Below are 23,193 nucleotides of genomic sequence, written 5' to 3'. Positions count from 1 at the left end.
CGATTATGGAGATTCGGGGAAAGGAGGGTATAGGGGGTTGAGAGAAGAGAAAGTCCAGTGAAGATGAGAAAAGGCCACAAGTCTCAGAACACTGGGGCACGCAATCTTAGGAGAGTAATAAGCACCGCCCCATGTGGAGGCCGGGATTGTCAAATTCACACGCGCGATAGAGTTCTCCCGAACGCAAGATGACGAAGGTGCCGAGTCAAGGGATATGGCTACTATACTCCGGAAAGTACTTCAAGAAGCAAAGAGGTTTAATAAAAAGGCCTGGAAGAAAAAAGAAAAGGAAAAATCCTCCCAAAAATTCAGGACTCGAGGATCGCACTTTCCTCGTTTTGGAGAAGTGGGCTTGCCTCCGGTGATCGGTTGCTCACCGCTGATTGGCCAATGGGGAACGTTCTCGGCCTATCTGCAGGAGGCTTGAGTACTTTATCTTATTTCAGGGGTACGGAGTCACCTCGACGCTGACTTGATGTGCTTCTTAATCTAATGGATCACATATTACGCGTACTCCGTACCGAGAGGAGACCCTGAAATCCATGTTCAGCTCCACCTACCTGAGCCGTATTATTGTAGGATAGGGCGAGACTCTATGCTGCATGCGGTATACGGGATTCCTCCGTTCCCGATAGCACGATGTGAAACAATGTCACCAACGTTGCAAGTGCAGATCAAAAGAGACATAAGATTGTCATCTATACTCCGTACAGCAAATGCCCAGCCGCGTGTCCAAATCCCAACTCCTGATGACCAACGCCAATGTAATCTCCAATCCACCCAAACCCTCAGAAACCAAGACACCAGACCCACTCACCGCCCAAACTAAGACATCAGCCGCATCGGCAGAATGTTCACGTCAAAGTACTCCGAATCCAGTGCCATTCTCCCAACCACACATCGGGTATTTGGTAAGACCGCTAGTGTATTACCCTCAACCTTCCAGTGTGTTTCTGCCAAATGTGCCATGAAGGTATCTAAATTGCCATAAACCTGCGTGGAGCCTTGCGCCATCGCACAGCAAAAGACACAGCAAAACGCCCCGTGGGGAGTATTAGGGGTAAACTGTGTCCCCGAGCTCCGCTTACATGGCACGTGTGATTTTGCCAAGAACTCGAAACGATAACGCACGCCGCTACGTTTATGCGTACGAACACTGTCATCAAATTGCGGGTTGCGGCTGGAAGTCTTGGGGGCCATTGGTCCTTCGAACGCACACTTGGCACACCGTAGCCACGACCGCTGGGTATAATACCCCGTTCCGGGCTCGGAGTAAATCTTGAACCCCCGGAACCCGGCGTGCACTTTCCAGGCCCCTTTGCAAAAGCCGAGGTAGTTGTTCGCCTTGCTAGGCGGCCACAGAGGTCTGACTGCTTTGTTGGGTGGCTCAGTGCTGCTGCTAGTGGAAGGATTTGAGTGAGTTGAGTCTGTTGAGGCGATAGAGGGCGCGGAGAGAGAGTTGTGCCGAGGTTGGATGGGCGTCGAGAGGGGCGGCGAGAGGGGCGCGGAGATGGGTGACAGGTAACCGTTTGGTTTTTCTTTAATCTCAGGGCGGGTGATGATATCGTCAGGTCCGGAGTCTGTGTCATATTCTTGATTCCAGGGGTTCCCCCACAAGTCGTCGTGAGCTATCGGATTCGATTGCGACTTTGGTTTACGTGGGGGAGTGGCTGGTCTGACATCAAGTTCGGGGATTGTCTCCGGCGTCGACGGCGGCCGGGGATTGTTTCCTCCTGGGTGTGAGGAGAATCCGGACTCGGGCGCTGATGAAGCAACTGACGGTGTACTCCCGTGGCGCGAGCGGGAATGAAGAAGATCACCCATACTGCTCACGACAGACCCCAAACCCGATGATCGTCGGCGAGTCTTTGGGCTCGGTGCCTCAAACTCTCTGGGCGACCCCAGCGTTTCTGTGGGCGAGGCGCATAGCTCTTCCCGTATGAAACCATGTGGTAGGGTGGGATATGAGGCAGAAGAATATCTTATCTCCGGCGTCGGGGATGGCAAGAATCCATCTGGATTGTGAGGGTAATACCCACGGTCGAATGACTCTACTCTTCGATACGTGGGATCGATGGACATCGCGAAAGGTGGCGGAACAGGTGATGGCCTCGCCAAACGGTGGTACAAGTCCCCCAGAATGACAAGAGTGCGAACACGTCCCTGTTCGGACTCGATCTGCAATGCCATCAGGTCCAAGGTGGTGCCTTGCTCCTGCGCCTCGCGGAGATGTCGCAGCAACGCACCCTGGAGGGTGATTATGATATCTTTCATCTGCTCACGGGCGATATAGTCACCTTCCTCGTACCGCCGGCCGAGCTCTTGCTGATGCTGATTATACTGTGACAAAATATCATGGTGGCCGCGTGCGAGCGACCATTCCAAGTCCCGAGTGGACTGATCTGGTACTCGTCGTCTTTCATGGTATTTCTTCCTAATGGCGGTGAACATGCGCGATCCATCGCTGTAGGCGGAGACGACTAGTTTCGAGATTAGCTGTTGTGTTCATCTTCGATACATGTTGGGGAGAAAGAGAGTCATACTAGCTGCCACACAGGCTACAACCGCGATCACCTCCGCCCCCGACATGGTGGGCGAGATGTAATTTGGGATGTACCGGGTTGAGTGTTGAGGGGGAGTTGAATAAGTTGGATACGAGCAGCACGTTCCGCCTCGGAATCAAATGATACCTCCCTAGGTACAGCAATAGGAAGGCTCGGCAATAATCTGCAATGGTTTGACGTTGGAAAAAGCCGACTAGAAAAGAAGAAATGCCCAGCAAAAGGCCGTAGCTTACTCCGACAGAAGCAAAGCGAAAAGAGTGCTTAGCCCATCGATGGACTGGGAATAGGTACTGATAGCAAGAGCACAGTCCATCCGACTTCGGTTGTCGATTGGCTGCACAATTGCCACAGCCAATGGGGACGATAATTCTCCGACATAAGCGAGATGAGGGGGTTCGAGGCTGAGCGACAGTCATCGCCCAATCTGGTGACCCTTTGACGGAAGCCTGCCATCCCAGGTGAATGATTCTCGATGCATCTGTTTTCGCGAAAGATCGGAGAGCCCTATGCACAAAGTACGGACTAACTAATAACGCAAATCAGTGGGACATCGATCTGACCCCAGGTGAAGATCGGATCCACCAACCCCACAGTGTCATTGGCATTGGCCTTGGCTTCTACTATAAAACGGATGTAATAGATGATCAAGTGTGTCATATTGAACCCGGTTGCCGACATACGGGGTGTTCCATACTCCGTACTCCGTACAGAATGTTAAGTTAGAGGCTGTGTTGATCGTACACTCCACGCCTCTCCAGGGATATCCCCAGTAGCTGTCAGCTCCGATAGGCCAGTATTTACTAAATAAATTTACAACTCTACATGCATGTGGCTCATGATCTTCAGACGTCCACTAATACGAGGACATGCACAGCAGAAACAAACAGTGCTTACATCGGCATATGTGCTATGTACTCCGGAGAAATCCCATGCATACAGGTACGATGGAAACAGAAATCGAGGCATCAAGGCCACAAACAAACCCAGCCTGAACAGCCCTCTAACTCGTACAAAAGACATAAGTGAACAAACGTCATCAACAAAACACCAACCGGCTCAAATGCAAAAAGATCAAAAATAATGCAAAATCCACTCATCCCCGTCAAAGATTAACAGCAGCGGCCCTTGTTGCGCGCCGTATGCATAATCTGCACCTCGTCCGCGCCCTCAACGTTAACACCGGGTGTTGTCAGTCCCAACCAACTCCGTCGCTTGTCACCATGACCTAGTCGGAAACTACCCGTACCCTCCACAAACCCAGGACCAAAGGGCCCGGAGACCCCATTCGCCGCAGTAGTCCCAGCAATGGACAAGGCAAGTTCCGTATCGCGCCGATTGCGCTGTTCCACTAGCTTACGCGTAATAACGCGGAAAACCTCATCAATCCCTTCTCCGTCACGAGCACTAATCTCGTGACAACAGTCCCATCCAATTTCCTGTCCCCAGAATGCAGAACTGCGCTTCGAGTCCGGGCTTTGTAGAGCCGCGGCACTGGCACTAGCATTCGATGCGCTTCCACCACTGCCGCCAAAAACGGAGGATCCAAACCCGAGGCTACCCATTCCTGCTGTTGCGGTGGGAGGTGGGGTGGATGCCTGGGTTGGGTAGAGTTGTTCGGCGACGTAGGCGATTGTGAGTTCGAAGGGGACGCCGCGGCGGGAAGGATCGTCGGCGACAATATCGGATTTAGTGCCCACGACATGGATGATTAGGGAATCGGTGCCGTCGTCGTTGGGAGTGATGTTCTTGCGGAGTTCGCGAAGCCAGCCGGCCATTTCTTGGAAGCTGTTATGGTCGGTGATCTAGTTTCGACCGTAAGTGTTAGTTGCTAGAACATGTTCTTTTGTTTGCGTACATATGAACCGCAGATATGCGACACAGCAAACAAATAACTGGGGAGGAAGGAAAGACCACAACGTGAGATGTGGAAATGTGGGGATGCACTGACATCATAGCACAGAAGAACTGCTTGAGCGCCTCTGTAATAAAGGCGGGACATACTGCGGAATCTTTCTTGTCCGGCTGTATCCCATATCTGCAACCTGACGATAGTATCGGATGTGGAATCGAGGACGCGCTTCGTGACGAACGACGCGCCGATAGTCGAGGGCGCTGCGGGGTTAAATGTGTTTTTACAATATCTCTCCACAAGCGCGGTCTTGCCCACCCCTAGTTAGGATAGACGTTAGTACGGTGCTCGGGAGTCCTTTTGATCTACTCAACCATATCGACCCCTTTGGAAAACTGTTCTATAGCACACATACCTTGTGCGCCAAGCACCACAATCTTAGCTTCCAAGCTCGAACTCATGTTTCCCCGAAGTTGAGGAAGCGGGGCAAAACGATTTGTATGCGCATGATATTTTAACAGAACCGAGTCGGACAGTTTGACCACCGCAGAAAGAAAGCGCGGTCAAAGAAAGGCCTTGGAAGTCAAGGCGAACTGAGAGGAAATAAAGAACTAGAAAAAGTTCCGGGCGGTATCAGCCGATCGGTTCTGGTCACCTGCACGTGTCTAGGGCAACTTGAGGTCTCAAACAAAAGCAAAAAAAAAAAGGAAGGGGCATTCAGCTTCTATAAAAGTGGCTGAGCATGCTAGTCAGTCCCATGCAGCCCCGAGCGTCTCACCCCTGAAATTTCAGGCATCCTGACAGGTGGACTACCGAGTTCATCATATTTCGCTGCATGTCGGTATGATTCATCGGTGCTGGTGCTTGCATCGGGTATAATTGAGTCTCGTGTGGATCATCGCGCTGGTTAGGAGAGTTCTAACTGGTCCCCTTGCTCAGGGATGCTATCAGCCTCCCCATGCAAGGCAGCGCCCTCGCATGAGTCACTCATAAACTCAGCCTTGAAGCAGCATGTCAAACGTTGAAGGCCCAAGCATATGCAGGGTTTAATGAAGGGATTACAAAATGGGATGTTTTATATGGTGTCCTTACAATTCACATAATGGAAAGAGGTAAAGAAAGATGAGTATGTATTGGATCCTCTTTAACTGGTATCTTACAGAGCGCATGTACATGAATTTGACACATCCAATGCCCGACCCCCAACTTTGAAGGTCAGTAACAAAGACATGCATCATCAAAAGACAACAGCACTGCGCTGTTAAGGAGTTGGGTGCAGACAGGTTCAATCCACCGGCACCCGAGGCCAGGGTATCTCCCTTCCAGGCCGGAAATAATGGGTATATAAGATCAGAAGGAAAACTAGCGAAAAAAAGAACAATGAATCTGGTGTTCATCTATTTATTAAATAGAGGGAACAGCACAGCCATCACATTTAAGAAATGGCAGCGCACAGCGCTGTCACGCCGAGGAGAAAAAGGAACCACTTAGCGGCGCTCATTGAAATTCTTAGGGGCGGCCGGTGTAGTTCTCGTTCTCTTCGTGGATGTTCTTGTCATCACTGGAGGTGCTACGAGATCCCTTCTCGCCGGCATTCTCGAAGTCACCCTGGCGACGGCTAGAAGTGAACCCGTATTCAGCAGCCTTTTGCTCAATCTCCTCGTCGGTGAGCTTGGGCAGCTCGTAAGCAGCCTTGACGTAGCTCATGTTCTCACAATAACCCTTGGCGAAGATAAGGTCAATCTCCTCCAGACTGCGACCAGCGGTCTCGGGATAGAAGAAGATCATAGGGGGAATGAAGATGCCGTTCATCACAGCGAAGAACAGGTAAGTTCCCCAAGAGATGTTCTCAATCATGACGGGAGTGATCATAACGACAGTGAAGTTGAATAGCCAGTTAGAGCAGGTCGAGACGGCGTTGGCCTTAGCACGAGTGCGGAGAGGCGAGATCTCAGCAGGGTACAGCCAGGGGAGAGGCAGAATGGATGCACCGAAGAAGGACATGTAGAGGAAAAGACCAAAGACGGCTCCCTTGGAAGGCCCAGTCTCCTCCGGAATCAAACAGGCGAAGACGATGATCATGGAAACCATCTGACCGGTCATACCACCAATGAAAAGCTTGCGGCGACCAATCTTCTCAATGAAGAACCAAGAGAAGGTTGCGAAGATGGCGTAAACAATCATGTTGATACCACCAATAAGCATAGACATAAACTCGGTCTGGCCGAGGGACTTCTTCAGGAGAACGGGCAGATAGTAAATCACAGCGTTGCAACCAGATAGCTGCTGGGCGATTTGAGCGGAAGAACCGATAAGCATACGACGAAGATGCTGGGTCTTGCCGCCGGTGAGGAGATCAGAGTAACCAGCGCCCTTGGCAACACCGGCAGCCTCGATAGACTCAATGACAAGCTGCTTCTGCATCTGCGTCTCGTGTTGATCGATCTCAAAGCCACCAAGGGCCGCAAGCACATACTCACCCTCGTGGATCTTGCCTTTGGAGATGAGGTAGCGAGGCGAGTCAGGCAGGTAGTACATGCCAACGATAATAATGACACCGAAGAAGATCTGGAAGGCAATGGGGAAGCGCCAGACGAGGTCATCGGGGCCGTAAGATGCACCGAAATCAATCCAATAGGCGATCATTGTACCGATGGCAATGATACCACCTTCGATACAGATGAGGAGACCACGATTGGAAGATCGCGAGCATTCAGCCTGGTAGGTAGGAATGGTAGAAGTGTTCATTCCGTTACCGATACCAGTGATGATACGGCCGACGAAGAACTGAGCGGTTTCACCTTGGCCGTGAACGGCAGCAACCTGAATGATAACACCAACGATCATGATGAAAGCGCCGTGCATAATCATGAGACGACGACCCAGCTTGTCACCCGCGAACAGGGCATACATGGCACCAGCCAGACACCCTAACTCGTAGACAGCAGTCACCAAAGCCTGCATGGTGGAGTCGCCATCTACAATAGGCATGAACCTGGCGAAGGCACGGGAGTCAATGATACCCGACATGACACCCTCTGTGTGTCCGTTAGCCACAGCGATCATATCTATACGATAATGTACACTCACGATCATAACCGAACAGCAGGAAACCCATAGTCGCTATAGTTGACACGGTCAACTCGAGGGGTTTACCCGACAAGCCACAATATGTTGGCGCCATGGTGAATGATATGTGAATATAACCAATCTATCCAAGTCCCGAATAAGACTGATTGGTCCCAGTGTCAACACGTGGGTATAGATGGAATGGCTGGAGATAGAGACACGCGCAGAAAGAGAAAGGGACGCTCTAGGGAGGAAATAGGGCGATATTTGAATGTCTCCTTCAGTAGAATTGACGAAAATGGCAAGGAGGTGCATTATGGGGCTCCATAATATTTCCCCCATACGAGTTGAGCCCGACACCTCGCACGGGACAGATCAAAGAAAATTAAATCCGAATATAACCCCAAGCCGACAGCATCACCTGCCTAGGTAAGACCTGCACTCCACCCCATACTGTTAGTTGTGGATGGTTGAACAAATCACAGCGTAGTCCGGAGTAGAGCGGAGCCCTTTGTCCGGATGCATCAATAATGGCGTGTTAAGCATTTCCCAAGGTCCCACTCGCTGGTCCGGTAGGTTGCGTCCCTGATGACATCAGTTGCCAAATCTCGGTTTCTTTTGGGGCCTTTCTTTTTTCCCTTTGTACTTTGCGCATTTTTAAGAGGGTCGTCGTGATACTTCGACATCATGATTGGCGGTGCTGAGTGGGTATACAATGGTGGTTCGGGGTGGTTTGGGGATCCGCACCGATTGACCAAACATAAAACCTCATATGCAAATGAATTCTGGGTCATATCGAAGGCATTGTACCGAGTGCGTCTCTTCATTTGAAAAGCGAGATTGCCCCGGAGCAGTAAGGGTGAACAAACGAGCCCTCACTACCTTACTTTTTTTTTTTTTCTAACTGTTGAGGAAGGCATGCCGACATAGTGCATAAATCTTGATCGGCGGAATGGCGCAACGCACGCGGCAATATGGTCGGTACGACTGTTAGGGCTCCGAGGTTACCATAGCACATCTGTGTGTACTCCACGCTCCGTCCACGGGGTCAAGATCGCATGCAACTCGGAGTCCAAGCGCCAAGCCACTCCCGTTGCTTCGCTGGTTGCAAAAGAACGGCACTCGGGAAGCCGTCTCCATCCCGAGACTCGGCGACGAGAATGTGCCGCAAAAGGGCTAGTGTCGCACTAAAAGGATCGGGGAATCTGAAAGGATCGTCATGTCGGCTTACTTGATCAAGCATGTGCATAATCTCCCTTGCTGAGCTGAATATTTGCACTTAATATCTCGGATATACGTGTGTCAACCGTCCCCTCTTTGGTTCTTTTAGCCCGTGGGGATGCCTATCTAGGCTATAGGTACTACACATGTCGTGTAAGGCTGCATACCTCTGATATCCAAAAAAAACCCCATATAAAATTGGTTAATATAAACAATATAAACAATTTCCCCATTTATGCATCAAGCCAAGAGCCAAGACGCCCAGGTCCCCGCCGGGCGTAATTTCTTTGCTTGACCGTTGCTTCTTTTCAGCCTAAAATCATCTAATGACACATAAAAAGTATCCAAGTTGGTAAGAATTCAGATTTTTTTTCTTCAACCAGTCAAACGGTGACCCACGTCGTGTCTCAAAGAGATGCGCGCGAAGATAATCAAATCCCGTCTCAGAGTTTTCATCGGACATTAAGCCGAAAAGGCCTCGCGCGGTATCCGCAATGATGTCGCTGTACCATCTCCCGGCGCATTCGAAGTTTTCTCGAACTGCAAGCTAAGTGCACATCGACGGCCCGGGCGCAGGAGGTATAATGTGCATTGTACCATCGCTAGGCACCAATGAACGGAATAGAAATCACTCGTACTATGTAGATTCTCAGACGTTAGGTAGGTACGGAGGTCGTGATCGTCCACTGTTACTCGGATATGTCCGTACGATGTACGACGTCTGAATACACTAGAATGGTGCAGCCCTTGCCCATTCAAGTGCACTGGGTCATGAGATGTCCGCGCGTGCGTTGTCTACTAGATGTACGACGTATGGAGTACATGGAGATCGATGGGGCACCTTCGGTTAATGCATCTCGAAGAAGCGCCTTCCCAATCTCGTAGGTCCGTCTTTATCTCCAATTCCCGTGGTCCACTGAGACTTCCCACAGACCTCGCCGATGAGAGATTGGTTGGACGATATCAAATCTCAACCTTAGACGATGTCACAGTGCATACGATTGTACTCATGTACAAAGTACAAAGTGCATCCATGTAAATGTAGGATCCGCCTGTAGAAATATTGAAGACGTCATCTCGGAGCCTCTCATCGGGCCATCGGGGCCGCCGATGCGTGGGTGGTATCTTTTTGGTTCAGTCAATTCTCATTACCAAGTCTGTTTGGATAGGCTAACCCAGCAATCCACATCTACCAAGCATGGATATAATACCCATTCTTTGCATTTTGTCGGCTAATATCATGATGTGGTGGCGACTATGAAGCGTCTGGTTTATCCGCGAAGCATTCCATAGATTAAACAAAAATCTTTGCTCTCCCGTACACGGTACCAATCATGGATTGTGCACTTGAAACGATCCCTTCCCCGTACAACGTCAGCGGCAACCACGAGGCAACAATGGGGGTTCGTGCGATCGCGGGCGAAGCTGGAGAAATGGTGGAGGTGTGGGAGGGTGGAGATGTCGGAGGCGCCGGCAACGCCAGGGACATGCGTAGGGGGCACGAGAAATAATCGATCGTATCTGATGATAGTACTTGCATTGATCACGATATCAATGTGACTTGTACTATCTTAAATAAAAATACACACTGCCAACTTGGCCTGTTGTTCTCTGCCGTGTCCTTGAAGTACAAGTTAAAAAACCAAGTTTTGAAGAAGCTTAATAGCCCGGGGATCGACGGTGGCGCTGTCAGCCCAGACCGAGGTAAGTTGTAGGCTCATTTTTCGTCTGTGATTTCCACATCCGCGGTTGGATGAGTTTTACGACGCTGTACACCGTTGTAGGGGCCATTGAAGATGTACAACGGTTGCCTCACATTATTTTCTATTGGCGTTGAATGGCGAGACACGTGTATATCTGAATGCATTGAGGGTCAACATCGAGTGTATATCAATGGTCAGGTGATCGAGTCCATTGCCTGTGTCACGTGCTCATGCCTCAGGCGTCCCGGCAGTCTTTCCCCAAAGACGCATCCACATTCCAATGAGGAATGTAGATATAGTCTGTCACCGGCGATTTCTTTGGTTTCTGCGCGTTCTAGAATTTTCTGAATGCAACATGACTAGAATAACTTCGGGCAAACGATGTCCGTGAAGCACTAACCTATGTTGTGTACATACCTTATGTACTCCGTACATAGGGCAGAATGTGTATAATGCGCTAGATGCTACTGGCTGATAGATCTAGACCGAGGCTCATCACGAATCGACCTCTGCAGATAAGATCCTTGGGTCATCGTACCCCAAATCTAAACTTAAGTATTCACTTATTATTCAAAATATCTCTAATATGCGAGCACAACTCCAAACTACCGAGCCGACGACCATCAATGCGATATATGCGATCCGATGAGTCGGCCGAGAGGCTCCCCGCAACTTTTTATCCCCGGACGCCTTTATCCCGAGGGCCCACTGGGCCCTTTTCGACTTTAATTACTCCTCCTCTTCTATTCTTCTCTCAGCAATAGCCTCTTTTCTCATCATCCTTCCTTTCACAATGAGCCAAGGCAAGCTCACCGGCGCTAAGGTCGCCGAACACAACTCCAAGGACTCATGCTGGGTCATTGTACACGGCAAAGCCTATGATGTAACCGAATTCCTCCCAGGTACGAGTTTTGCCCACGCCATCGCCGTCCACCATATACTAACAGACTCCTAGAGCATCCCGGCGGCCAGAAGATTATCCTCAAATATGCAGGCAAAGATGCGACCGCAGAGTTCGACCCAATCCACCCACCCGACACGCTGGACAAGTTCCTGGACCAGTCGAAACACCTGGGTGAAGTAGACATGGCCACTGTCGAGCAGGAGGAGAAGGCCTTCGACCCGGAGGAGGCCGGCCGCCAAGAGCGTATCTCCCGCATGCCTTCACTCGCAGCATGCTACAATCTGATGGACTTTGAAGCGGTGGCACGACAGGTCATGAAAAAGACCGCGTGGGCGTACTACTCCAGTGGAGCAGACGATGAAATCGTACGTTACATGATGACGATACCGACTACATCGGACATCGAACCACCCATGCTAACCCGATCCAGACAATGCGCGAAAATCACGCGGCCTTCCACAAGATCTGGTTCAGACCTCGAATTCTCGTCGACGTCGAGCACATCGACATGAGCACAACAATGCTGGGCACAAAGTGCTCAATTCCATTCTATGTCACCGCCACCGCACTCGGCAAACTAGGACATCCCGAAGGCGAAGTGGTGCTTACAAAGGCCGCGCACAGACACGATGTAGTGCAAATGATCCCCACATTAGCCTCGTGCTCGTTCGACGAAATCGTCGACGCGAAACAAGGTGACCAAGTTCAATGGCTCCAGTTATATGTTAACAAAGACCGCGAGATCACGCGCAAGATCGTTGAACACGCCGAAAAGCGCGGCTGCAAGGGTCTTTTCATTACCGTCGACGCACCCCAGCTCGGTCGTCGTGAGAAGGACATGCGCTCCAAGTTCTCCGACCCCGGCTCCAACGTTCAGGCCGACGGCGATGACATTGATCGCTCCCAGGGCGCTGCCCGTGCCATCTCCTCGTTCATCGACCCCGCTCTCTCGTGGAAGGATATCCCCTGGTTCAAGTCGATCACACGCATGCCAATCGTGCTGAAGGGCGTGCAGTGCGTTGAGGACGTTCTGCGCGCCGTCGAGGCCGGCTGTGATGGTGTCGTACTGTCCAACCACGGTGGACGTCAGCTCGAGACTGCACGTTCCGGCATCGAGGTTTTGGCCGAGGTGATGCCTGCGCTCCGCGAGCGCGGCTGGGAGAAGCGCATTGAAGTCTACGTCGACGGCGGTGTGCGCCGCGCAACCGATATCATCAAGGCGCTTTGTCTCGGTGCTGCGGGTGTTGGTATTGGACGGCCATTCCTCTATGCGATGTCTGCTTATGGACTTGACGGTGTCGATCGGGCTATGCAGCTGCTTAAGGATGAGATGGAGATGAACATGCGTTTGATTGGTGCTCCCACTATTGCGGATCTCAATCCTAGTCTGCTTGATACCCGTGGTTTGTTGGGTGGCCACTCTGGCGTTGTGCCTTCTGATACCCTTGGACTTGGTGCTTATGATCCCCTCGAGGCACCACGGTTCAATGAGAAGTCCAAGTTGTAGTCTTCTTTGCCCTACTGTTGGGTTTTGTTGCTGTTGCTGTTTGGTGGCCAAGGTTGTCCACCTCGGTATACAGGATGGTCTCCTCTGGGGATCCTAGCATCAGATTTATGTATATATCTATACCCATGCAATGAGTACGAATTTTTATTCTCAGTTTCATTATTGTAGGTTTTAAACGTGCACTAGTTGGGCGAGCATCCGGGTTGCCCAAACATATATTTCCAACATTTAATGCTTATGACTTGTGTAATTCAACACACAGATATCTATTTCATTTCTTCTAAGAGATTAGTGATTTGGCATAAATTGAAGCTATGTCCTTCTTAATCTCAAATTTAGGCCTGCATGGGACAATAAGAGCTCAACAAAGTCAAAACCTAGGGCTAGATGCTAACCACATAACACCATCTAGAAACAAAGATTGTCAACGGATCAAGTTACAAGGAAATAAAAAGCCACCGAGAGTATCGATTTCTAAAATGTAAATAATTGATCGAATAGAGACATTTTATGTGGCCTGTATAGACCGCTCGCTCCGACTTACAGTTGCGATACCCAAGACGCTACCTAGGTCACTCGAGAATATACGGTATCATGAATAAGAATCGCACGCTATGCACACAAGACGCCGAAGGTCAGAGTTCAAAAACCCTGGGCGGGTTACCGAGCTTGCCACTATCCCGATACATGCAAGCAGCATTGACCATCCACCCACCACCGCGGTTCTCTCCACCCCAGACCTGAGCCCAAATCACACCTAGGATGCCATATCCCACGACACGCGCGGCGTCCACCCAACCAGATAGATCGAACAGGTCGCGGAGGAAGCCTGCTAGCGAGGACAGACGGGTGAGTCGGGCGCGTGACCGACGCGAGGCACACAGCCTTTCCCAGGCGCGTTGGGCCTCATCCCAGAAAATAGGTTCCTGGCCGGCGGATTCATGGACGTGGCCGAAGACGTGGAGGGCCGGACGGATACGCCATGATTCTGCGAGCAGGTTGGGACAGCCTATGGAATATATGGGAGAGAGGTCGAGATGGGACTGGGGTGGAGTGTGGGTGACGAGGATGTCCGTTTCGGGGGGGACGGTGCCGGACCAGGCATCGTGTTGGGGAGGGTAGGTGAAGGCATGCTCGGGACCGAAGGGGACGATGGCTGGGACTTGGGGCGCACCGTAGATTGTTAGGGAGCGGGAGCGGGGGATCGAGAGAGAGGTTGCGGATGAGGGTGACGAGGGGTCGGCGAAGGAGAGGGTTATGGCTGAGTGTTGGAGATAGTGGATGTCGCCCCAGTCGATGCGACATGCGCTACTTAGCTCCTTGATGGAGTGGATGGACGCCGTGGAGGATGAGACGGCTGCATAGGAAGATCCAGTGGGAGATGGGACTTCACGATCCTCATCTAGCCTTGAGCGCACGTCGAAGTAGCTATCGTGGTTTCCTCCAATGGCAATCTTATGCGGATGGGGAAGGCTTCGGAGCCAGTCAACCGAGGCTTGGATCTCGCGGACCGAGCCATCATTGCAGAGGTCACCGGCGTGAATGAGAAGGTCTCCATCCGGTACTTCTGGCCATTCGAGGGTGTGAGTGTCGGAAATGCAGACCACACGGATTGGTCGGGTATCTGGAGGAGGGAGCCGAGGAGGTCCGCGTAGACGGAGCAATGTTTGGTGGACCGGGTAGAGTAGGGCCACCAGGGGAGAGGCGACAAAGTAGTCGGGAAGAGGGCGGCGGTGGAAGGGACTTGTCATGATATCAAGGCCAGGGGTCGGAGTTGGAGACCACGGTCACTGAATTTGGTGAATCCACCGAGATAAAGCAAAGTTACCCCAAGCGGGGATCGTGACATCAGGACGGGCAGTCGATCTTTTTCTTCCCCTGAGCTATTGAGAACGTGCTACGGAGAATAATTGAGAAGAATATAGTCCAGCATAGGACATGTACCGTGAATAGAAGAAGTGTATAGCATCATTCGCATCGTCAACGATCATATAGTCTACCTAGGTAGTTGGTTGGCATCCAGAATCTCCACGTTGCGCATATCTACATCCAGGTACTTCCTGTTTGCAATGCTTCTTCCGCTGATTCAAAGTACTGCCTTCGTACCTTTTAGCAAACTGAACTGAATTCGCCTCTCTTAACTCGCATTTTTAATTGTATTCTCATCTGAAAAAGATTCTAGCCTCTTCACATTATACGCTGTTTATTGTTTATCTCGATGCGTCGATATTTGCCACCACTACGCTGTGGCTGCTTGCGGAAAACCATCCCACTCTCCATTCTTCACTCGAACACTTGGACATCATCCTTTTTTTTCTCCGACGCTGCGAGGTGATCGTTACCAGTCATAAACCTTGGGGATTCGCGATCGGATTGTCGTTCCCGACTCTCTTTGGCCCTTCGCACCTTACCTGTTATTTCCGTCTTGGAGTCGATTATTATTTTGCTCCTCAACTTTTCCCCTGGCCAGTGCGGATCAACTGCATCGAAGCTATATCACGGTTACGTGTCTTGACCTCTGTGAGGGTGTAAACGCCCCTCCAACATCCACCGCCTCTAAGTTCCGCTTGAGCCAACCAAAAGCCCGTGTGCCCCGCCTCTCAGCTTGACCTCCCAAATCTCCACACCATGGAGGGAGTCGATCTTACCAAGGCGATGCTCAACAAGGGTAAACAGATGGCAAACGTCGCAGCTTCAGCTGCCAATGGCAGCGCCGGCAAGAAGAGGAGAAAGGGTACCGACTTGAAGCCCATCCTCACGAACGAAGGGAACCCTGCGCCCGGCGCATCCTCCACAGAATCGTATGTGTCGATGTTTCTGAGGAACATTTCTCAAAGATTAACCCCCATTTTCAACAGGACCGGCGCTATTCCCTCAATTTCCAAAGCACCCGGATCGCGCTCTTCATCTTCATCGTCGGGCGAAGAGCTCGAGGCCACAGCGGAGGAGGAGGACTCTGAAGATTATTGCAAGGGCGGATACCACCCCGTCGCTGTCGGCGAGGCATACAACAATGGTCGTTATATCATTGTGCGCAAACTTGGATGGGGTCATTTCTCTACAGTCTGGCTGTCGCGGGACACAACCACCAACAAGCACGTCGCGCTAAAGGTGGTTCGGTCCGCCGCACACTACACTGAAACCGCGATCGACGAAATCAAGCTTCTTAACAAAATAGTTCAGGCCAAACCCTCGCATCCTGGTCGGAAGCACGTGGTCAGTCTGCTGGACTCCTTCGAGCATAAGGGGCCGAACGGTGTTCATGTCTGTATGGTGTTTGAAGTTCTGGGCGAGAACTTGTTGGGTTTGATCAAGCGCTGGAACCATCGCGGTATCCCCATGCCGCTAGTAAAGCAGATCACAAAACAGGTGCTGCTAGGCTTAGATTATCTCCATCGCGAGTGTGGCATCATTCACACGGATCTGAAGCCGGAGAATGTGCTGATCGAGATCGGAGATGTGGAGCAGATCGTCAAGGCGCATGTGAAGGAAGAAGCTAAGAAAGAGGCCAAAGAGAAAGAGGATAACCGAAATGGACGGCGACGACGGCGCACACTTATCACAGGCAGCCAGCCGCTCCCTAGTCCACTGAACACCAGCTTCAGTAGCTTTGACTTTAAACACAGCTCCTCCAACTCACACAGCAGCCTCAGCCAGATGGTCAACGAATCTTCAAGTCAGTATCCCTGGATCAAACTACCATACAAATGTGCACGAACTGATACGATTTAGCATCTTCTACAGAAATTCCATCCATGAAAGAGCTACTCGGCGTGAAGGACGAAGACCAGAAGCAGCATCAGCGAGAGAAGACCGCGTACGTAATTGGATCTCATACCTTGCGACCTAATGGACAAGAACCCGATCTAACAACACACATATAGTGATCTTTTGGAGCGAGAGGTGTCTGGAATTTCTCTCGATAAAGGCTCTTCGAGCAAATCCTCAGAAGATGAAATTGACGTCAACGTCATTTCTGTCAAGATTGCAGATTTAGGCAATGCTTGCTGGGTCGGCCATCATTTCACCAACGACATTCAAACCCGTCAATACCGCTCGCCTGAAGTTATCCTAGGTTCTAAATGGGGTGCAAGCACTGACGTGTGGAGCATGGCATGCATGGTGAGTGACATGAGCCCTATCGGACCTCAATCGAGTTATTCTAACTGTCCAGGTCTTTGAACTCATCACCGGAGACTATCTCTTCGATCCCCAATCAGGCACCAAGTACGGCAAAGATGATGACCACATTGCCCAAATCATCGAACTGCTCGGTCCCTTCCCTAAATCACTTTGCTTGTCCGGCAAATGGTCTCAAGAAATCTTCAACCGTAAGGGCGAACTACGCAATATCCACCGACTTCGTCACTGGGCCCTGCCAGATGTTCTGCGAGAAAAGTATCATTACTCGATGGAGGAGAGCATGCGTATCAGCGAACTTCTACTGCCCATGCTTGATTTGTCACCGGAGAAGCGGGCCAATGCTGGCGGCATGGCAGCTCACGAGTGGATAAAGGACATTCCCGGTATGGATGGGGTCAATCTGGGCATTGCCCCTGGAACCCGTGGGGAGGGTATTGACGGGTGGGCTACCGAGGTCAAGAAGCGATGAAGGTGACTTTCGTGATCTTCCTCTTTGTTTTCTTTCCTTAGCCTAGATGGGGACATAACCCCTGGTTCTTATTGCGGACATGCCCTTATGGCGATGATGTGAGTTAACGATCTTTTTTTTCTTTCCACTTACGGATTGATGCTGGTTGGTTTATGTCTTTTACTCTTCAATGCTTTTTTTCGTCTTCTGCCGGTAGTTGGTTGGATGGGGTGTTTTTCGATATGCTCGTATGCTTATGCCCTCGCCTTTTGCCGTTCGCCCTCCGCACCTCTCTTTGACAGGTTTCTTCCCCCCTCATACCTCTTTGATAGACCCAGCTTGACATCTTTCCATTGAATATTATTGATGGAATAGTTTTGCAAGTTTGCTTTACCTCTACTAAGTGAAGTCATCCTCGTCCTCTAGATCACTCCCACGGGCAGACCAGCGATGGCTATTGGCGATATATGAATGCAATATTCACACCCTTCGTTAAACTGATATGTACTCTGATATAATGTAGTGCCATTGCAGAGCCAACATAGGAAGTCTGCCAACATTTCCACGACGTACAGCAGATATGGGTATTTCACCTCTCTATTCATGGCTGCCCATCCATTCCCTCGCTCGGTAGCTGGCCTGGAAACCATCCATATCGAGAGAAATCAACATAGATCTCACCCATGCTATCTCTAGTAACTTCAACCCCTTCTTGGGCGAGAGCTTCAGCTTGACGCTCGGCACTCCCGGGTCCGCTGCTTCATTTGTCAGAACTGCTTGTTTTGAGGCTGACAGTCGGGGATATGGACGAGCTGTCATTAAACGTACCGATGCGAGATCATTCCTTTTGAGTTAATAACTCGCTGCCATGGCACGGTATCCGAATTGAAATGTGAGCCGGATTCTGGAGACGCAAGAACCTTGAGACACACACCGACCTGACGGGGACGCTGAGCTATTTTCAGAGGGGGTTAATTAGTAGGTGCATCTATAATATACATATACACAGGAATAAGCTCTTACGTTCTCCAAGCAGCCGTGCGATATGACCATACGAAGTGACTTTGCCCCGGGGGATCTCTTGGATGGCCTCGTAGACGGCGTTGGCCCACCACTCTGCTTCCTCGGAACGTGGCATGGTGTTGTCAACAAATAGGAAGGCCTAGACCCTACTCGGTTTTCAAGGAAAAAAAGTTCGATATTCTGCTTTACATTGCTGAATCAAAAAACAAACACGCAACATAACGTTCACACCTTGCTCATACAGGACGCGAGGGAGGCGGCATACAGTTCGGGAAAACATTGATCCGATATCAATAAATCGCTGGGCTCACCTTGCACCTCGACAATATTGTACATTTCACATTCCATCAAAACTTACCGAGACCATGCCTGGTTCACTCGCCGATTACCTAGCAAAGAACTACCTTACTGCAGACCCGGCAACTGAGCGGCCCAAAAAAAAGCGCAAGAAGACCAAAGCCGTCGATACTGCAGGCTCCGGCCTCATCATTGCCGACGATGACCCACCAGACATTCGCGCCTCACTAGGAAACCAAGCACAAGATGATGAGGACAGACCATATTTTGAGACAACCGCCAACACGGCAGAGTTCCGCCGGGCGAAGAAGTCAAGCTGGAAGACGATCGGAGGGCCCGCACCCGGAAATGAACAGGAAGCCGCCGACGCCATCCTCGCCGATGCGGCAGCAGAACGAGCCGCCCAACAAGGTGCAGACGACGATGATGCACCGATGATAGAAGACGAAGATGACGGCGTGGGCCGCATGGAGTCTGGAGCACGAGGCGGCCTCCAAACAGCCGCTCAGACTGCAGCGATGGTCAAAGCCCAAGAAAAGCGGCGCAAAGCAGAAGAAGCACTGTACCGAAATCCTTCAGCAACGAGTGAACAAGCCCAAGAAACGATTTATCGAGACGCCTCCGGCCGAATCATCAATGTGGCTATGAAACGCGCGGAAGCCCGGCGCGCGGAAGAAGAAAAGCGCGAGAAAGAGGAAAAGGCGCGCGAGGCGCTGATGGGCGATGTACAGCGACAGCAGCGTGAGGAGCGTCGGAAGGAGCTACAAGATATTAAGGCCATGCCCATCGCACGGACGGTCGAAGATGAGGAAATGAATGAGGAAATGATGGCCCGCGATCGGTGGAATGATCCCGCTGCAGAGTTCCTCACAACCCGCCGTGATGCGGGATCCAGTGCCACAGGGCGGCCGCTATACCGTGGTGCATTCCAACCTAATCGATATGGGATTCGACCGGGGCATCGGTGGGATGGGGTGGATCGCGCGAATGGTTTCGAGAAGGATTGGTTTGCGGCACGGAATAAGAAGAGTCGGTTCCAGGCTTTGGAATATCAGTGGCAGATGGACGAGTAGTTGTCTGATATACTTGTCATCTTCTTTCATACCCATCTTCTTTAATACCCATACTAGGTGCTGGTCGCCCAGTGTATCAAATGATGCTACTCAAGGTCCTGTTCCATTTAATTCCATTCATCTCCTTGCATTATCTGGATGCTTGCATGTGTATGTAGCCTGCTCCACTTGAGCAATATTGGCCTATTCCGCTTTATGAATTTGTGAATTTTATTTTATATCATATAACAAATAATGCTAAACTTCCCATTCATTCAATGTGTAAGAAAAGAAGCCGCAAAATGTGGCTTCGGATATATAAAGAGTGTTGACGCCAAGGTTGCTACGGGAGTCTGGATGTTTACCCCAAACAAAAAATTCCCGCCTTTCCACCCTCCCCATCTACCCACTACAGATCGATACCATGGTCGCCATGATAGAAAAGCGAACGGGGGAGAGTCCAATGGACTTCGAATGGCAAACCAGAGCTCCAGGAGATGTCACTTCGCCATTTTACCAGCTTGGAGCGCAGCATGACAAGAAACGTTTGTATCCCCGGAGAAGCGATGGTCTGAACAAGGACGCCCGCAATTTCAAGCTCTCTGACACTTGTATAGGACCATATAGCGCATTTGGATCCCCGCAGAAGCAGTCACTACCGTCCCTCCGCGAACCAAATTCTCAGCCCTTCCTGTTCTCACAGCCCCGACAACAAGCCGGACCACCGTCGCCAAAGGCCAAATTTAGCCAACCGGCTTTCCAGACGCCACGCAAATTTGAGGTGGATTTTTCATCAGGTGCCGAAAACATGTCGTCTCCGGAATTCGCCGACAATGAGGATACTCCTGAGCAGCCGTACAAGTCAGGGAAAGGAATGCACGCCCTATTCAACTTCCATGCCCGCGCTCCGCAAAGTCCGGGGCGTGGCGAGATCCCCCGCTTGACTCACCACTCCAACGCAGCTTTGCACCGGATACAAAAGAAACGACGGAGAGACAAAGAACTCGGCCGACGAATCAGAGTCGACAGCGATGATGAGAGCGAGCAAGACCGGCCGAGCAGCAAGGATCAGAAGTTGATGAAAGTCGCGAAACAAGGGAAAGTGCAGAGGTCCGAACAAGAGGAATTAAGAGTGTCATCCTGGTCTGAGTTCTTCAGCATACTCGAGGCACACCCGAATGTCCCTGCCATTTTGTCATGGTGGGCCCAGCTGGTGGTCAATTTGGCGCTGTTCTCTCTTGCCGTATATCTGGTGTTTGGTTTTGTCTCAGCGATTCGGGGCGAATTCGAGCAGGCCGCGCAGGAAATGTCCGATACAATCTTGGCAGACATGGCGGTCTGCACGAAGAGCTACGTCGATAACGACTGCGGCCGACCGAGTCGGGCACCAGCCCTGGAGACCATCTGCGAGAACTGGGAACGCTGCATGAACCGCGATCCGGCGAGGGTCGGCCGTGCCAAGGTCTCCGCGCACACAATGGCTATCATCATTAACAGCTTCATTGACCCCATCAGCTGGAAGGCGATTGTGAGATTCCCTGCGTGCTGAATTTTAGACCTATACTGACTTGCATACTAGTTGTGCTTCCTTGCAACCATCTCTACAGTCACAGTCGTTAGCAACTGGTCCTTCCGCTCATTCAGACACCGTCTACAGCAACAGGACTATGCGCAGAACCCACCTCAAGGCCCACGTATGCACCCTCAGCTGCAACATAACCCCTCGTTCGGATACTATACTGGGCAGGAAGATTCTCGGCAAGCCCAATCCCACGAGAAACAAGACCAGCCCCTGATGATTGAGAGCAGTAGGGCAATAGACTTTGTCACTGAGCGCACTCGTGAGCGCGAACAGCACCTCCGGACACCCAGTCCAACGAAGCGCAGATTTGCCTAAACCACACTTCGATATATGGGTCTGGGTCTGGTCGGCGTATTTGTTTGTTTGGCAGCATAACCAGCAGAGGTTGCTGGGATTGTGTTTGGTATTCGGATTTTACCTGGGTCTGATACTGGTGTTTCTAATTTCATACCATCATCATGGTTTTTTTATTTCTTTCTTGTAATTGTTTATGAGCCAATTCTACTTCGGGGGCTATGTTAGCTTCTCTGTCGTCATACATTCGAGATCCTTCATTATTTGTTTTATCTGACATAGATCTCCTAGAAACAATTCTTTCGCGGGACTTGGCGTGTGTCTTCCCATGCTCGAACTGCCTCGGTCTCAAGGAACAGAACGTGGTGTCCATAGACACCCACACGTGTGAGCTTAATGGGCCTTGAGTATGGAATATAGTGGGAGCGGAACTCTTGTATTTCGACGATTTACTACGAAGCCAACATTCTGAAACATATTCCACGGATCTACAACATATATCGCCCTAGGACTCTTCTGGCTGGTTAATTGTGTTCATAGCGTCTGTTCGACTCATGCTGGTTCACTGATGCCAAGTCGGCCAGCCTCCACCGAGAAGGGCGCTCGACCATCGGCCATGACTCGTTCGGTATTTGCCATGGAGCTACCCGAAGTATGAGGACCGCGGTGGAATTCTTCAGATCAACACTAAATGCCCATTTGCCGATACCATATATAGATCCAGCGCAAACCTACGGGTGCAAACCAATTCCGTTGTTGACAATGCCCTCGGCGAATTTATATGTCACCTGCAGTCGCAATGGCATCGGATGCATTGATAATGGCTGAGGTTCAAGAATTTTGTAGAAAATTTGTAGTTCTATCGACTTTGTAGAATAGCTATAAGGCTCTATATATCCAGAGAGTGAACCAATTACCGACTCAACAACCTGCCCAGAGGGATTTCTGATCAGTAATCTCGCTGTGACAGGTAGTTTCAGCGCCATCATGTTGTTAAATTGTTGCAAAACCAAAGAGGCAAATCGGTCGAAAAGTTGAGGCGCCGAGTGTTGAGCCCTGACATGGGGATGACGAAATCGGACCACAAAGCTTGGAAGGCACCCGCGTATATCGACAGGAAATGATATGTATATAGAATAAGAAAACAAATCAAAACATGCTTTTGGGCGCTGTGATATTTGGGAGTTCATATGTAAAATGTAGCATCAAATGGCTTGTATAGAGCTTGTGTGAGCCCATCTATGCCTTCGTAGCTGCACTTGTAGAGATTGAAAATTAGGTTTTATATAGCAAGCTGGTTTTAGATCAGTAGCAATATTAAATATCGTAGTTTGGCCTTGCCTAGGCCCAGGCATATGAATCACAACATGGATAACACGCATAAAAGGCAGGTCTTGAGATTCATACTGACGTAAATTTGCCATTTGCCTCTTCTGCAGCCATGTGTAACAGCCGATTCTCACCTTAATATTCTGTCTTCTTAAAGCCAAAGTTGATCTTTGTTGTAGATCAGTCCTTCACTCATTGTCAAATTATC

The 23,193-nt window shown here is 50.5% G+C and overlaps 9 protein-coding genes across 9 annotated transcripts; 4 read left to right on the top strand and 5 right to left on the bottom strand.

The window, feature by feature from the left end:
• Positions 1 to 825: 825 nt before the first annotated feature.
• N7457_008592 (uncharacterized protein) lies at positions 826 to 2,589 on the bottom strand (the record flags this gene model as incomplete). Its single annotated transcript, XM_057179635.1, has 2 exons — positions 826 to 2,480; positions 2,544 to 2,589. The coding sequence occupies 2 exons, from the start codon at positions 2,587 to 2,589 to the stop codon at positions 826 to 828; spliced, it is 1,701 nt and encodes a 566-aa protein (XP_057028021.1).
• A 1,084-nt stretch (positions 2,590 to 3,673) lies between these two features.
• N7457_008591 (Rab family GTPase) lies at positions 3,674 to 4,874 on the bottom strand (the record flags this gene model as incomplete). Its single annotated transcript, XM_057179634.1, has 3 exons — positions 3,674 to 4,366; positions 4,420 to 4,733; positions 4,829 to 4,874. 3 exons carry the CDS (start codon positions 4,872 to 4,874, stop codon positions 3,674 to 3,676), a joined length of 1,053 nt encoding a protein of 350 aa, XP_057028020.1.
• Positions 4,875 to 5,922: 1,048 nt separating this feature from the next.
• Positions 5,923 to 7,597, bottom strand: N7457_008590 (putative MFS monosaccharide transporter; the record flags this gene model as incomplete). The annotated part of the gene is made up of 2 exons (XM_057179633.1): positions 5,923 to 7,451; positions 7,504 to 7,597. The coding sequence occupies 2 exons, from the start codon at positions 7,595 to 7,597 to the stop codon at positions 5,923 to 5,925; spliced, it is 1,623 nt and encodes a 540-aa protein (XP_057028019.1).
• Positions 7,598 to 11,199: 3,602 nt separating this feature from the next.
• Positions 11,200 to 12,817, top strand: N7457_008589 (L-lactate dehydrogenase (cytochrome); the record flags this gene model as incomplete). Its single annotated transcript, XM_057179632.1, has 3 exons — positions 11,200 to 11,308; positions 11,362 to 11,675; positions 11,741 to 12,817. 3 exons carry the CDS (start codon positions 11,200 to 11,202, stop codon positions 12,815 to 12,817), a joined length of 1,500 nt encoding a protein of 499 aa, XP_057028018.1.
• Positions 12,818 to 13,452: 635 nt separating this feature from the next.
• N7457_008588 (metallophosphatase domain-containing protein) lies at positions 13,453 to 14,568 on the bottom strand (the record flags this gene model as incomplete). The annotated part of the gene is made up of 1 exon (XM_057179631.1): positions 13,453 to 14,568. One exon carries the CDS (start codon positions 14,566 to 14,568, stop codon positions 13,453 to 13,455), a length of 1,116 nt encoding a protein of 371 aa, XP_057028017.1.
• An 877-nt stretch (positions 14,569 to 15,445) lies between these two features.
• N7457_008587 (serine/threonine-protein kinase) lies at positions 15,446 to 17,429 on the top strand (the record flags this gene model as incomplete). Its single annotated transcript, XM_057179630.1, has 5 exons — positions 15,446 to 15,618; positions 15,676 to 16,493; positions 16,550 to 16,634; positions 16,702 to 16,939; positions 16,992 to 17,429. 5 exons carry the CDS (start codon positions 15,446 to 15,448, stop codon positions 17,427 to 17,429), a joined length of 1,752 nt encoding a protein of 583 aa, XP_057028016.1.
• Positions 17,430 to 18,009: 580 nt separating this feature from the next.
• N7457_008586 (MGMT family protein) lies at positions 18,010 to 18,546 on the bottom strand (the record flags this gene model as incomplete). Its single annotated transcript, XM_057179629.1, has 3 exons — positions 18,010 to 18,163; positions 18,237 to 18,363; positions 18,432 to 18,546. The coding sequence occupies 3 exons, from the start codon at positions 18,544 to 18,546 to the stop codon at positions 18,010 to 18,012; spliced, it is 396 nt and encodes a 131-aa protein (XP_057028015.1).
• Positions 18,547 to 18,796: 250 nt separating this feature from the next.
• Positions 18,797 to 19,801, top strand: cwc26 (putative cell cycle control protein (Cwf26); the record flags this gene model as incomplete). Its single annotated transcript, XM_057179628.1, has 1 exon — positions 18,797 to 19,801. The coding sequence occupies one exon, from the start codon at positions 18,797 to 18,799 to the stop codon at positions 19,799 to 19,801; it is 1,005 nt and encodes a 334-aa protein (XP_057028014.1).
• A 403-nt stretch (positions 19,802 to 20,204) lies between these two features.
• Positions 20,205 to 21,677, top strand: N7457_008584 (putative nuclear envelope protein Brr6; the record flags this gene model as incomplete). The annotated part of the gene is made up of 2 exons (XM_057179627.1): positions 20,205 to 21,308; positions 21,360 to 21,677. The coding sequence occupies 2 exons, from the start codon at positions 20,205 to 20,207 to the stop codon at positions 21,675 to 21,677; spliced, it is 1,422 nt and encodes a 473-aa protein (XP_057028013.1).
• Between the last annotated feature and the right edge of the window lie 1,516 nt (positions 21,678 to 23,193).

Source organism: Penicillium paradoxum, assembly GCF_028828445.1.
Source record: "Penicillium paradoxum strain IBT 22861 chromosome Unknown utg000007l_segment0_segment0, whole genome shotgun sequence".
In the NCBI taxonomy this organism is placed as follows: Eukaryota; Fungi; Ascomycota; class Eurotiomycetes; order Eurotiales; family Aspergillaceae; genus Penicillium; species Penicillium paradoxum.
This window is presented reverse-complemented; position numbering and strand designations above follow the sequence as displayed.